This window comes from Tupaia chinensis, unplaced genomic scaffold, assembly GCF_000334495.1.
Source record: "Tupaia chinensis unplaced genomic scaffold, TupChi_1.0 Scaffold144069_1, whole genome shotgun sequence".
In the NCBI taxonomy this organism is placed as follows: Eukaryota; Metazoa; Chordata; class Mammalia; order Scandentia; family Tupaiidae; genus Tupaia; species Tupaia belangeri.
In genome coordinates, this window is record NW_006203922.1 from 134,888 (window position 1) to 148,411 (window position 13,524).

Genomic DNA, 13,524 nt, shown 5'->3' on the forward strand with positions numbered 1-13,524 from the left:
GGCACAACTGCCCCATTCTCAGGGGTGTAATAGCTATTCCAGTTTAATACCTAGCTTCAAAACAAAATGAATTTTTATATATTCTAATGAAATAATGTACAACCACCATCTTCATCTGAGCTTCTTATAATTTTCAAACACAAAGCTTCATCTTAAGCTTGGTAAAAAACTTAACAGGAATGATGGCCGACCTTAGTGTGGAGTGTGTACCTTACATGAAATTTGTTAACAAACATAACACAGTAATAATGCCATTAATAATGAAGTCCTCAATTTTGAATCTGGAACATTCTTCCATCAAGGGGGGAAGGGGGAAATTCAGTCCAATGAGTCTGTCTCAAGATCTTCATCTCTTGTTTGCTCCACTTGTATTCTCTTTTCAGTAACTGGATTAATGCTTTGAGCCCAAAATGAGATATATTTTTTATTACTGTAGATTACATGTTGTTTGGTGCTCAGTTTCCATTTGTTCCTCTTGCTTGCGTTGTCGATCTGCTGCTTCTTTCTCATGTTGGCCTTTCAGCATATTCCTTCTGTGAGCAGTCTGAAAGTTTCTTCCACCTTTTCTCTTCTTTTCACCCTCTTGATCATCTTCTTCTTCAGAATCAGAGGATGATGTAACCCCCGTTTTAGCTAAATTTTTCCTTTTAGATTCAACTTCTTTCTTCCCTTCTTTTTTGTCCGGCTCTTTTCTTGGTTTATCTTCTTCCTTCTGGCCCTCTTCATCCTTTTTAAGCTGCTTTTTAGGTTGTTTTTCCTCTTGCCCCTTTTTCTTAATTTTGTCTTCTTCAGTAACCATGTCAGTCTCTGAAGGACAGGGCTGCTTTACCATTTTGGGTCTGCCTCTTGGCTTTGGAATCTTGACTTCTGTAGCTGCAGGTCGTCCTCTTTTAGGACTCACTTTTAGATTAACAGATGCTGTTGCTGTTGTCACTACTCCTGCCTCCTCGATTTCTACTTGTTTTTCTGCCTTTCTCTTCCTCCCTCTTCTGGCAGCTTTGGGAATGGTTATGTCAATTGCCTTAGTCACATCTTCATTGCTTGTTTTTTCTTCATGATCAGTATCTTCCTTTGAAGCACTAGTTTCTTTTTCTTCCATTTCAACATCAGATGAAGTGTTTGACTGTTTAGTTGATGCCTGTTGACTTGAAAATTCACTTTTGGATTGTTATCTATCTCCCATAAACCTTCATTAAAACCCTTTTGTTTATTTGGTTTGCCATATTTTTCCTTATTTTCTGAGTGAGGAAATATATCCTTTGGTCCTTAAAAAACAGTCTCATGAGTTCCAAAGAAGAAAATGGGTAGTTTGTTTGTGGGTGGCTTTATAGCTCCATCAGGAACTTCATCCACTCGAGCTGGCCAATGAGGATAACCTTTCATCTTGGCGAAGATGAGGTCTCCAGGTTTGAAATCGCGAGTCATGTTTAAAGGGCAACGCTGGGGGTCCAAAGCCCAGGAGGGGAGGCGGTGTGGGAGGCAAAGGGATGCCAAGCACGACCACGTGCCGAGCTCTTGGCCAGAGGCGAGGGAGGATGCCTCGGGGTGTCCCGATGTGCCTGCGAGGGAGTGCAAGGAGGGCGGTTAAAACCCGCAGTAACTTTTTTTGAAAAAGAAATGTTTGCAATAGGGCATGTGCACTTGATGGAGAGTCAGAGAGAAACAAAAAGACAGAAAGTGAAAAATAGCACCCAGTGGGGATGGCCATGTGCAATTCCATCTTCTTCATTCTTCTCTTGTAGTTTTGGTCATGTGCACACATGCTCTGAGTGTGTTTGTTTGTTTTTGAGAGATTTTTGCTATAGGGCATGCGTGTACACCAGAGAAATAGAAAGACAGAGGGAAATGGCCACACTGCAATCCCTTCTCCAGTTTCCTTTCGGGATTTTGGACACATACACATATGTGCTTGGCATAAGTTTTAAGTCATTGAATCTAGAACTTGAACTGTGATTGACTACATGGGAGTCCGGTAATGTAACCATTATGTATGTCATCTGCTGATCCCCAGTGTGAGTTGTTTTTTATTTTTTTTTAGAAATTTTTGCTGTAAAGTACGTGTGCTCACCAGAGAGACAGAGAGAGAGAAAATGTCAAGTCACCACCCTCCTGGGGATGAATTGCCATGTCGCAATTTCTTCTCCATTCTCCTCTTTAGATTTTCGATATGCATAAACAGGTTCCCAATCGTGAGTTTAAGCCACTGGGTTTGTGACTCAAACCTTGGTCGACAATGTGAGAGTTCAGCAAACTAACCATTACATCATCTGCTGGTCCCCACAGAAACATTTTTACTAAGTCAATAGGGAATGCATAATTTTATTAACCTAAGTTTAATATATGTCTTTCATTTCTATCAGTGAGTAAATTTGTGATTGCTCATTCAATAAGGTCTTTTTAGCCCATTCTCATGTGTAAGTGACTGTTCTCCCACAGGGGAATCTTGGAATAAGCAACATCATTTCTCTGACCTACTTCCTTCACCTTCTCTTCCAGCTATAATTTTAGAAACTGCTGTATTTTTCCAGACTTAAAGAAATGAATCCATTTTCGGTAAGTTGTTTACTGATCTCCCCACTTGTCTTACATTGTATTTAGGAATTTTATTAGGGTTCATAAATTAAAGTGGAAGAATAAAAATAATAAAATTCAGCATGAGAAATGCATAAAAAAGCAAGATAAAATTGACATGGTGAAATAGGCAGGTTATAAGACCTTAGAGCCCTCTGAGGTGAGTACAAATTGGTCTCAATTTTTCTGATACTATGGGAAAAACACATTTATTACATGGTTTGAATTGACTCTAAGGGGGGGAGCATGCTAAATTCTCAATGGATAGCAGGTTTCACATAGAGCATAGTGTTTCAAAACTAACCTGAAAATGAACACTCAGTGTTCTACAGTTATAACTATTACTGATTCCTAAAATACAAACCAGTCAGTAACTTTTTCTAGAGTTGCTAATATAGCATGGTCTCAGACAGCTCTTACAAGTACTCACTTGATGCCTAGTTTAAACCTGGAATGTGTGGCAGGAATCTACTACAGGTTCCTTAAGAACTCTCCATAAATTTCTCTCAGCTAGTATGTATGTACTGATTATGCCATAGACTGTTCAAAGTTATATTTCTTGACCAATATAGTAATGCACTGCATAGCAGCATTTCAGTGATGGGCTGTATGTAGTAACATGGTCCAAGAAGATTATAATGAGGCCCCAGAATTTCTGTAACCTAGCATGGTTGTAGCTGTCATAACCTTGTAGAGTAACCCATTACCCATGTGTTTGTGGTAATGCCGGTGTAAATAAACCCACTGTACTGACAGTTGCATGTAAGTACACATACAATTATGATCAGTGAATATGTATACATATAAAGATAAATATAAATAAATATAATTATACATAGTTTTTATTTTGAAATAATTCCTGGTTTACAAGTAATCATTGTACACCTTTGTGAAATGCAGTATTTGTTTTTAATAATTGTTTTTACTTATCTATTTATTTGTTGTCATTTTTGAGCCACCTGGTCCAGGACTTGAACCACAGTCAGTTATGTGGGAATCCACAACTTAGCCACCACTGCTGGATTATGATTTTTTATATTACAGTGTCATTGTGTCTCTATTCTGTTTTTTATTTTCTTTGCTGTTCAGAAATATTTTATCTTACATAATCAAGTTTCTCTATTTTTGGTGGTTTTTGTCCATGCCTCATGGGTCTTATTTAAGTAGTCTTTGCCCACTACAACATGTTGTTCTCCTACATTTTCCTTAGCAGGTTTATAAATTTGGCCATTATATTAAAGGCTTTAACCCATTTTGAGTTAAATGTAACTGGTAAGAGATGATCTGGTTCTACTTGAATGTTGGTGGATATTGAGTTCTCCCAGAAGCATTTATTGAATTTTTTTTTTCCACAGGTTTGATCTGTGCCTTTGTCAAAATCAGTTGGCTGTATGTTAAGTTTTTTTGTTTGTTTGTTTATTCTATTCATTTGGCCTGTATGTCTGTGTTTTTGCCAGTACCATGCCATTTGGGCGATTATGGATTTACAATATATTTTGAAGTCAGGACTAAGATGCTTCCAACATTATTCCTTTTGTACAATATTGGTCAGATTATATGTGTCTTTTGTGATTCTGCATAAATTTTATAATTATTTCTATGTAGAACATTGCTGGTCTTTTTGTAGAAATTTCAATGAATTTGTAGATTACTGTTGTGTAGTATTAGCACTGCACCTATATTGATTCTTCAAATTTATGAAAAGGACTGTCTTCCCTGTTTTTGCATATTTTTCAAGTAACTTGTTAAGCTTTTATAATTTTTTTCATAGAGGTCTTTGACTTTCTTGGTGAGGTTTCTTCCAAATAGTTTTTATAGTTATTGTTAATGGGGTTGCCTTCTTCATTTTTTTCTCATTTTATTCATAGTGTAGAAAAACACTACAGATATTTTTAATTACCCAAGGGCTTGTGTACTTGCTAGAGAGAGGGATAGAGAGATGGAGATTCAGGAAGGGAGAGAAAGCACCCCAAAATGAACCATAAAATGCCATTATAGGCTATAAACCTACTTGGGCAGTATACTCTGGACTAAACTGACAAAGCCAGGTTCCTCATGGATGTTACAATCCCTTTCCTCCAATTCGCCTTCCCATCAGGATTTTGGACACATGCACACATACACATACTCAACATGTTTCCCAAGCCCACAGGACCTTGAACTCAAACCACAGGTGATTATGTAGGATCTGGCTCCCTACACCTAGTATTTAAGCCCTGTGCAATGGGGAGAGCCTACTGTAGATTTTTCAATGCTGGATTTGTGGCCTGCAACTTTACTGCATTTGTTTATTTTATCTAAGAGTTATTTGGTGGATTCTTTAGGTTTTCTTATATATTGGGTTGTAAAGAAAATGTAGAAAAATGCATCATGACTTTTCTAATGAACCATTATATAATCAAGTCAGCCACAAATAGGGACAATTTAATTTTTTCTTCTCCAATTTATATGCCTTTTATTTTGTTCTTTCATCTGACTGTATTAGCTAGTACTTCCAGTATCTATGTTGAATGGGAGAGAAGAAAATGGACATCTCTGTCTTGTTCTAGTTTGAAGTTGAAAAAGTTTCCACTTTTTCTCATTCAGTATTATGTTAGCTGCAGGGATGTCAAATATGGCATTTATTTGGTTATGAAATGTACTTTTTATGCCTATTTTGTTGATTCTTAACCATAAAGGACCATTATATTTTATCAAATGCTTATTATGTGTCAATTAATGTGATCATATGGTTTTTCTCATTTCTTCTCTTAATGGAATCTATTACATTTGCTGTTTTATGCATACTGAATCATCCTTGTATTTCAGGAATAAATCCTATCTGGTGATAATGTATGATACTTTTAGAATGTTGTTGGATTGGTTTCCATCATGAGATATGGTCCTATATTTTGCTTACATAGATATGTGCTACTTTTGGAGTTCCTTAAATCTTTTTGTACATTTATATCAGTCTCCGGTTTTAGTTTCCTTAATCATGGAGAAGTTGCTTTTTTTTAAATGTAGATCTCCTGGCGATGAGTTATTTTAACTTTTTAATTCCCAAATGTCTTTGTTTTATGTAATTATTTTCTGCTTAAAAGAATGCTCACTCACTAGAGACAGAGAGGAGGAAAAGAGAGAACACTCCCATAACCAGCGTCCAATAAGTCTTTTTCTATTCTTCCTGGGTGGCATTGGGTTTGGCCCCTAATACATCATAGTAAGTGATTTCTTTGACCCCTTCCTACTGCCAGTGAGTGGGCAGAAGCTAGTGTAGGAGCACTTAGCTTTTGACAGCTCAGACAGCCATCACTCCTCTAATTCTCAACACGCATTCTGGAAAGTTTCTGAAAACCCTTTTTTAAAAATATATTTTCCTACCAACAGTCCTCATTTGTAACATTTCTATATCTCCTTTAAGTCCATAAATTTCTTTCTGCAGGGACCAGCAGTTAGCGTAATGGCTATGTCGCTGGATTCACATGTAGTCGACCGTGGTTTGCATCCTAGTCCCGGTGGCTTTAACTCATGCCGGGCACGTGTGCATGGGTGCCCAAGATCCTGAGAGGAGGATGGAGGAGAAGGGATTGCGGCATGACCATCCCCGCGGGGGGTGATTTCTCGCTTTCTGTCTCTCTGTTTCTCTCTGTCTTTCTGGTGAGCACACATGCCCTATAGCAAAAATCTCTCTCAAAAAAAATTTCTTTGTGCATAGTTTAACTTTCTTGTCTGCTACTTGAAATGTCTGTATTATTTGAGTAATTTTACTTCTGAAATATGGGTCACATTTTGCTTTTATTTTACTGAATATGAATTTTAAATTCTACCCTGGACATTGTAAATTATACATCATGAAACTTGTGTATACTGTTACATATCTCAAAAGATTAATTTTTATTCTACACGTTGATTAACTGGCTAGATTCAAGTTCTAGATTCTATATGAGGAGCTGATTCTTCTTTTCTTTCAGTTTCTAAATACCTGCTATTTTGTAGGTACCTCTGAGTTCTGTATATGTGTATTTTAGTAGTTCAGCAGCAATTTTAATGAGTTTGATATGCAAACCCTGAAGATAATATTCTTTGGCTTCCCCTTTTCTAGGACTTATGACCTTCTTTCCAAATTTCTGGTTCTCTGTTCAGCCCTGAATGTTAGTTTTTGATAACCTGAGCCAGTAAAGGTGTAGCTTTTACTTTCATTTTTTAAAATAATTCTTTATTTTATTTATTCTTTCATTTATTTCTTAATTTGACCAGAGAGAGACAGAGGGTGAGAGTGAGAGGGAGAGAGAGGAAGTGAGAAAGCAAGCCACCAGATTCAGTACTTGAACCCTGGTCAGCCATGTGGGAGTGTCTGGCACCTTAACCACCACGCCACCTGCTGGTCCTAGCTTTTACTTTCTTGATCTGTATGTAAACTGGAGAGTTCCCTGTGGTAAAATGACAAAAATTTACAAAATTTGTCCTTTAACAATTCTCTAAATTTACTTCTGCCTTCTTTTAACTATTCTCCACTGCCTTTCTACGTTTTTAAGTCATACACACATAAACAGAGAAACACCCACACACACGTGTGTGTATATGTATATTTATATGTGTACATGTGTATTTATTTTTCAAAAATGTTTTTTTGTCTAAACCCTTTGTCATTATTTCATGTACCTTATTATTTTTAAGTGTTCATATGATAATATCTTTTTTCTATTAATTAATTCATTCTGTGTGTATTGTAGCTTTATTTTCTCTACCCTGAACTATTTCAAATTTTCTAAGTCTAGCATTTTTTTACTACATGAATGTAGTCTGTCTGCCATTAAAGACACTTATATACAAGTTAAGTAATGGTGAAGTAATGCCTACATGATAGATTTAATGTGCTTCCTGTTTATATATGGTCCATAAACTTTTTGTTACCTTAAGTATAATATTTTTAAAATGGTTATTTTGTGGTTCACAATATTTACATTTGACTTTTAATTTACCTTCAAACACTTACATTACAGCAGTTTGTGTATAAGAACTCTATAATATTGTAGTTACACTTTTCTTAGTTTCTCTACCATGTCATCATGCATTTTATATTGTACATATTATAATCCCAACATGTGACTTCTTTCACTTTCCTATACATCCACACACTCAGGTTTAACCACATGACTCAAGACCTATAATCATAAATTACATTGTAAGCATGGGTTGTCCACATAGTCAATAGCCATATGTTGCTTCTAATGGACACTGCCTTTTTTCAAAAAAGAATTATTTATTTAATTTTATTTATAATCATTTTATTTTGCTCTAGGGAACTCACACTCATGGTGGGGGGAGTGAGAAAGCAAGCCACTAGTTTGTGCCTCAAACTGTTGTGAGCCATGTGGGACTCCAACACCTTTACCACCTCACTACCTGCTGGCCCTAACCAATGTCTTTTTTTAAAAAGTTTGAAAAGAAGAGCAATTTATGTGGGTCCTCACTTATTTTTTATTTCCAATATTCTTGTTTGTATCTTACCAGATCTTTATCTATTACAACGCTTTCTAGTTTGTGACAGTTTGGATATCATATGCCTTCCTGTAGTTGTCTTTCTATTGTCTTTTGCTGTATGAGTTTGGCTATGTTTTAAGACCATGACTTTTATGATACCAACTGTATGTATGCAAGTTAAGATGATATGATCCCCCAAATCACCTTAGACCTTATAATTTCTAGAGGCAAGTATGAACCTAGGAAGGTTTTTATACTCACTGCTATGATATATTACTATGCAAGAAACCAGTAAAATCAGCCAGGGGACAAGATGCACAGGGTTCTATGGGTCATTTGCTCAAGTTTCCAATTGTTTTCTTTCAGTAGAATTGTGTTGATATTGCCTATTTCTCCCAACAGTAATGGATGACAGCACTCACAGGACACTGCAAACATGAAAATCTCATCCAAGCTATTGTTCAGAGTTTGGGGTTTGTCTACATAGACATGCTTGTCCACCCATGTGATTTTTTTCACTTTACCATGCAGCCACACATTCATCTTTAACCACATGATTTGATATCTACACTCATAAATTACATTGTAAGCATGGACTATCCATATAACCCATAGCCATAGTGTAGGCAAAAATATTCTTGCCAGGTTAGCAATTCCAAAGGCTAAGAGATAATCTTCTGGAACTTCAACTGGCTGAATGTTTTCTGGGAGATCTATTTATTCATTAGAATATACAGCTTTTGACATATAGACTGAGAGTTTTGGCTTTATCATTTTCATCAAATTGAAAAATGATCAGCCTTTTTAAAGACATTATTTTCATCAGATTGAAAAATGATCAGCCTTTTTAAAGATAGTTTTTTGACTCAGCTATTCACTGAGGTGTTCAATTACATTTATAGGATACCCTTTAATTTTGCCCCATGCATGACAACTTACAACATGGCGTGCTTTCAGTTGAGATTTAGTAGTAATGCAGCCTCTTTCTCTGGTGGGACTTTTTATCTTTAGCTAAAGGGGAATAAAGATTTTGGAGCATAGGAAGCGTTATTTCTTCATTTTTCTATAGGGATACTGATTCTTTTAGATCTTTTCTTACAAATATGTAGTAATTCTTATTGAGAAAATAAATGTTTGTGCTGTGACTTGCTGTTTTACTTTTGAATTTGTTTTCAATTTTTATTTTTGTCATAAGAAGGTGTTTTGATATATATAGACTAGAGGTGTGGTTACATACAGATTTCTTCCATGAAGGACACTAGAGTAATAAAATAGGCACTTCAGTGTGTATTCATGCTGCAGTTTAGCCAATCAAGGTCATAGGCAAGCAGATTCCTAGTGTGTTTAGGGACACATTGGGAAGTGAACCCAAGAACTTTCCATGGGACCTGAGCATTACATGTGTGTTACCACTGCATGTCTGTAGCTGATTTTGTTTTCAAATATATGTATTTAAATTTATTGATTTTTACTTGTATGGCTTCAGAAGTTTGAGTTTTGTATACTGATCTTTTCATTATTTCTGGTTTGAAATTTTTAATTTATGTTTTATTGTACACCATCGTGAGATACAATATGGGTTTTCAAAGTATTCATGCAGTGTGTAGTAATCAAATCTGTGCTATTGCCATGTTCATCAGAGAACATTACTTTATGTGAGCACCTTCAAATTTTGTTCAACTAGTTTTGTGGGTATATATACATACATATACATACTTACATATATACACACACATACATACACACACACACACACACACACACACTTAAGATTGTCAGCATCTGTTTCTATTCCTTGTGGTATATTGTGCCAAACACATTTGTTTGTATACATACATTTTCATTCATTTCTCTTAAATGATTTCTTTTGAATAGATCCCACCTCCTCACTGCCACATTGTCTTTGGTATCTACAGTTGCCCTCTCTAAATCTATATCTAAATATTTTGGTGTCTGCTGCATAGTTCATCTATTCACTTGGAACATACTTTTTTCCGTTGTTTGGCTTATTTAATTTACCATTAAATCTTCTTCATTTATTTACTTTGCATTCAATGAACAGATCTCTTTATTCTTTATCCCTGAGTAGTATTCCATTGTGTCTATGTGCCACATTTTTTAATATGTTTTTACATTTTATACATAAGGTATCTGTTACCAAAATTGTTTACCTAGGTAAGTCACCCAAAAGTTACTTGTTGCAAAGAGTTTACCCAGCTAAACCACAAAACCATAAATTCAAGATATCCAAATTATATTTTATTAATACAACAAGTAAAAACTGATTTATCATCTTTATATAGAATTGCAGAGGAAACTGAAAAATAAAGCCTTTTTGTAAAGGAACATGCCTGCATGTAAGGGATTCTGATCTACTGTCAATTAACTAGAATTGTCATATTTCTTCTCTATATCAAATAAAAACCTTGAAAGTCAAGACCTTGACACTCTTTGATATCACCTGTATTATTTATTTGTTTCTATTAATTCATTTTTTATTTACATTTTTAATACATTCAATTACATTATTTAGCTTACAACATGATCATTTCAATATATGAACATTTCTCCCCGGTCTAATTGATCAAAATATAGCAACATTACCTCCCTGTCTCAACAATGCTGTCTTCGTATACCTCCTCCAAATGTTCTTCTCCAGGCCCCTCTCCTCCACACACCCCACATCCGGCATTCACATTCACCTCTTCTGTTTGTACATCCCTTAGCCTGTCAGTTTCAGTTATAGAGTGCGGACATTCGGTATATATTAAGTGGGGACGTACAGTGTCTCTCCTTCATAGCCTGGCTTGCTTCACTCAGCAGTAAATCTTCCATATTCTTCCACTTTCTGTCAAAAGCCAGGGTTTTGTTGTGCTTAATGGCTGAATAGTATTCCATAGAGTATATGTGCCACAGTTTTTCAATCCATTCATCCGCGGGGGCATTTAGGTTGATTCCATGTCTTAGCAATCGTGAAAAGTGCCGCAATAAACATCGATGTGCAAGCACTTTTCCAATGAGAAATTCATCTGTCCTTTGGGTAGATGCCAAGAAATGGGATTGCTGGATCATAAGGCAGTTTTATTTGTAAATTTTTGAGGAATCTCCAAATTGTTCTCCACAGTGGTTGGACTAATTTACATTCCCACCAGCAGTGTAAGAGAGTTCCTCTTTCACCACACCACCACCAACACTTATCATTTTTTGTTTTTTTAATCTTAGCCATTCTGACTGGGGTTAGGTGGTATTTCATTGTTGTTTTGATCTGCATTTCCCATACAATGAGGGATGTTGAGCATTTTTTTCATATGCCTTCTGGCTATTCGTATGTCATCTTTAGTGAGTGTTCTTTTCAACCCCTTCTCCCATCTTTTAATAGGGTTCATCATCTTTTTTTCCAAACAACTTCTTTAGTTCCCTATGTATTCTGGTTATCAATCCCTTATCTGATGCATAGTTTACAAAAATATTTTCCCATTCTGAGGGCTGTCAATTCACACTAATTACTGTGTCTTTTGCCATGCAGAAACTTCTTAGTCTGATGTAATTCCACTTGTCTATTTTGAGGAATATCGACTGTGCTTTAGGGGTCTTATGTAAGAAGTCTTTTCCTACCCCAGTGTCTCCCAGAGTTTCCCCAGGGTTTTCTAGAAGCAGTTTAATAGTTTGGGGTCTTCCTATTAATTCATTTTTATATAAAATCACTGTATCATTACAGTATGCAAAATAAATTTTCCAGCCACAATATACTGTATATTAGTCCAGTTAAAGATATTGTCATACACATTATCAACAATAAATAATTTGCCTTTTTTTGTCCCATGTTTTTCTTTTCCCTCTTGATTCCCTTCTTTCCCTCCTCCATCTCCCTCCCACACTGTCTCTAGTATCCACAAGTCCTCTCCTTGCTTTTATATCTTCCAATATTTCAGTTTCTGCCATAGAGTATTGACATTCAGTATCTATTGATTAGGGGCAAAATGCCTCTCTTTCATAGTCTGATTTGTTTTGCTTAGCAGTAAATCTTTCATATTTATCCACTTTCTATCAACTTCCATGGTCTTGTTTTTTATGATTCAGTAGTATTCAATAGTATATATGTGCCACACTTTTTCAATCTATTCATGTATTCATGGATGCTTAGGTCAGTTCTATATCTTAGCAATTGTAAATAATGCCATGGTAAACATGGATGTGTAAGTACTTTTTTGATTGACTCTATTCCTCAAGTTTGGGTAGGTACCCAAGAGTGGAATTGTTGAATCATATGGTAGTTTTATTTGTGGGATTTTGAGGATCCTCCATATTGTTCTCTATAGTGACTAAGCTAATTTACATTCCCATCAACAGTGTAGGAGAGTTTCCTTTTCACCACAACCTCATCAGCACTTGTCATTGTTTATTTTCTTAATCTTAGCCATTCTGACTAGTGTTAGGTGATATCTCATTATAGTTTTGATTCGTATCTCCCTTGTGAGAAGGGAGGTTGAGCATTTTTCATGTTTTTTTGACTTTTTATATCTTCTATCATCTTCAGAGAGTTATCTGTTGCTCATTTGCCCATCTTTTAATGGGGCTGATCTTTTTCTTTCTTTCTTTCTTTTTTTTTTTTTTTTTCAAGTGCACTGCTTGAGAGCTATGTATGTTCTACTTATTAGACCCCTATCTGAAGCATACTTTGCAAATATATTTTCCCACTTCAAGGCATACTTTGCAAATCTATTTTCCCACTTCTCAGTTCATGCTAATTCTTTATTTTGCTGTGCAGAGGCTTTTGAAATTACATGTTCTCACATGTTTATTTTTGAGGTTATGGCCTGTGCTTTGGGATCTTATGAATAAGTTCTTACCTATGCCAATGTCTTCATGGTTTCCCCTGCATTACTCACCAGAAGTTTTATAGTTTGAGGTCTCAGGTTTAGATCTTTGATCAATTTTGAGATGATTTTCATTCATTGTGAGAGATAGGGGTCCAGATTTATCTTTCTACAGGTGGATACCCAATTTTTCCAGACCCATTTGGTAAAGAGGTTTTCTTTTCTCCATTAGATTGACCAGTGCCCTTTGTTAGAAAACAGTTGGCTATACACTTGGGGATTTATTTCTGGGATTTATACAGGTTCCTATTGTCCACATGTCTGCTTTTGGGTCAATATCATGGTGTTTTGATGATCACAGCTTCATAATGTATTTTGGGTTCAGGGAGTTTATTTCTGGGGTCTCTATTATGTCCCCTTGGTCCACCTGTCTGTCTTTGTGCCAATACCATTGTGGGTATTTTTTTTTTTATTTATTAATTCACTTTACACCATCACAACACACAAATGAATTTTCCATCCAAAATACACTGTGCATTGGCTCAATCAAGTACATCCACATATATGTTCTCAGCAAATAATTTTCCAATTCTTACGTCCTGCATACCTTGCCCTTTGTCTTGCCATCCCTGATTCCCCATCCCCCACCCTCTGCTATGTCCCACCTTCC

The 13,524-nt window shown here is 35.9% G+C and overlaps 1 protein-coding gene and 1 pseudogene across 1 annotated transcript in view; one reads left to right on the forward strand and one right to left on the reverse strand.

The window, feature by feature from the left end:
* Nucleotides 1–289: 289 nt before the first annotated feature.
* On the reverse strand, nucleotides 290–1,430 carry LOC102484466 (PC4 and SFRS1-interacting protein-like; annotated as a pseudogene).
* The window catches only part of LOC114005599 (zinc finger protein OZF-like), a 30,486-nt gene continuing 18,385 nt past the window's right edge, over nucleotides 1,424–13,524 (forward strand). The window contains exon 1 of the mRNA XM_027767246.1: nucleotides 1,424–1,583. Within this exon, the coding sequence (XP_027623047.1) occupies nucleotides 1,424–1,583 (160 nt within the window). The remainder of the gene's footprint in view (nucleotides 1,584–13,524) is intronic.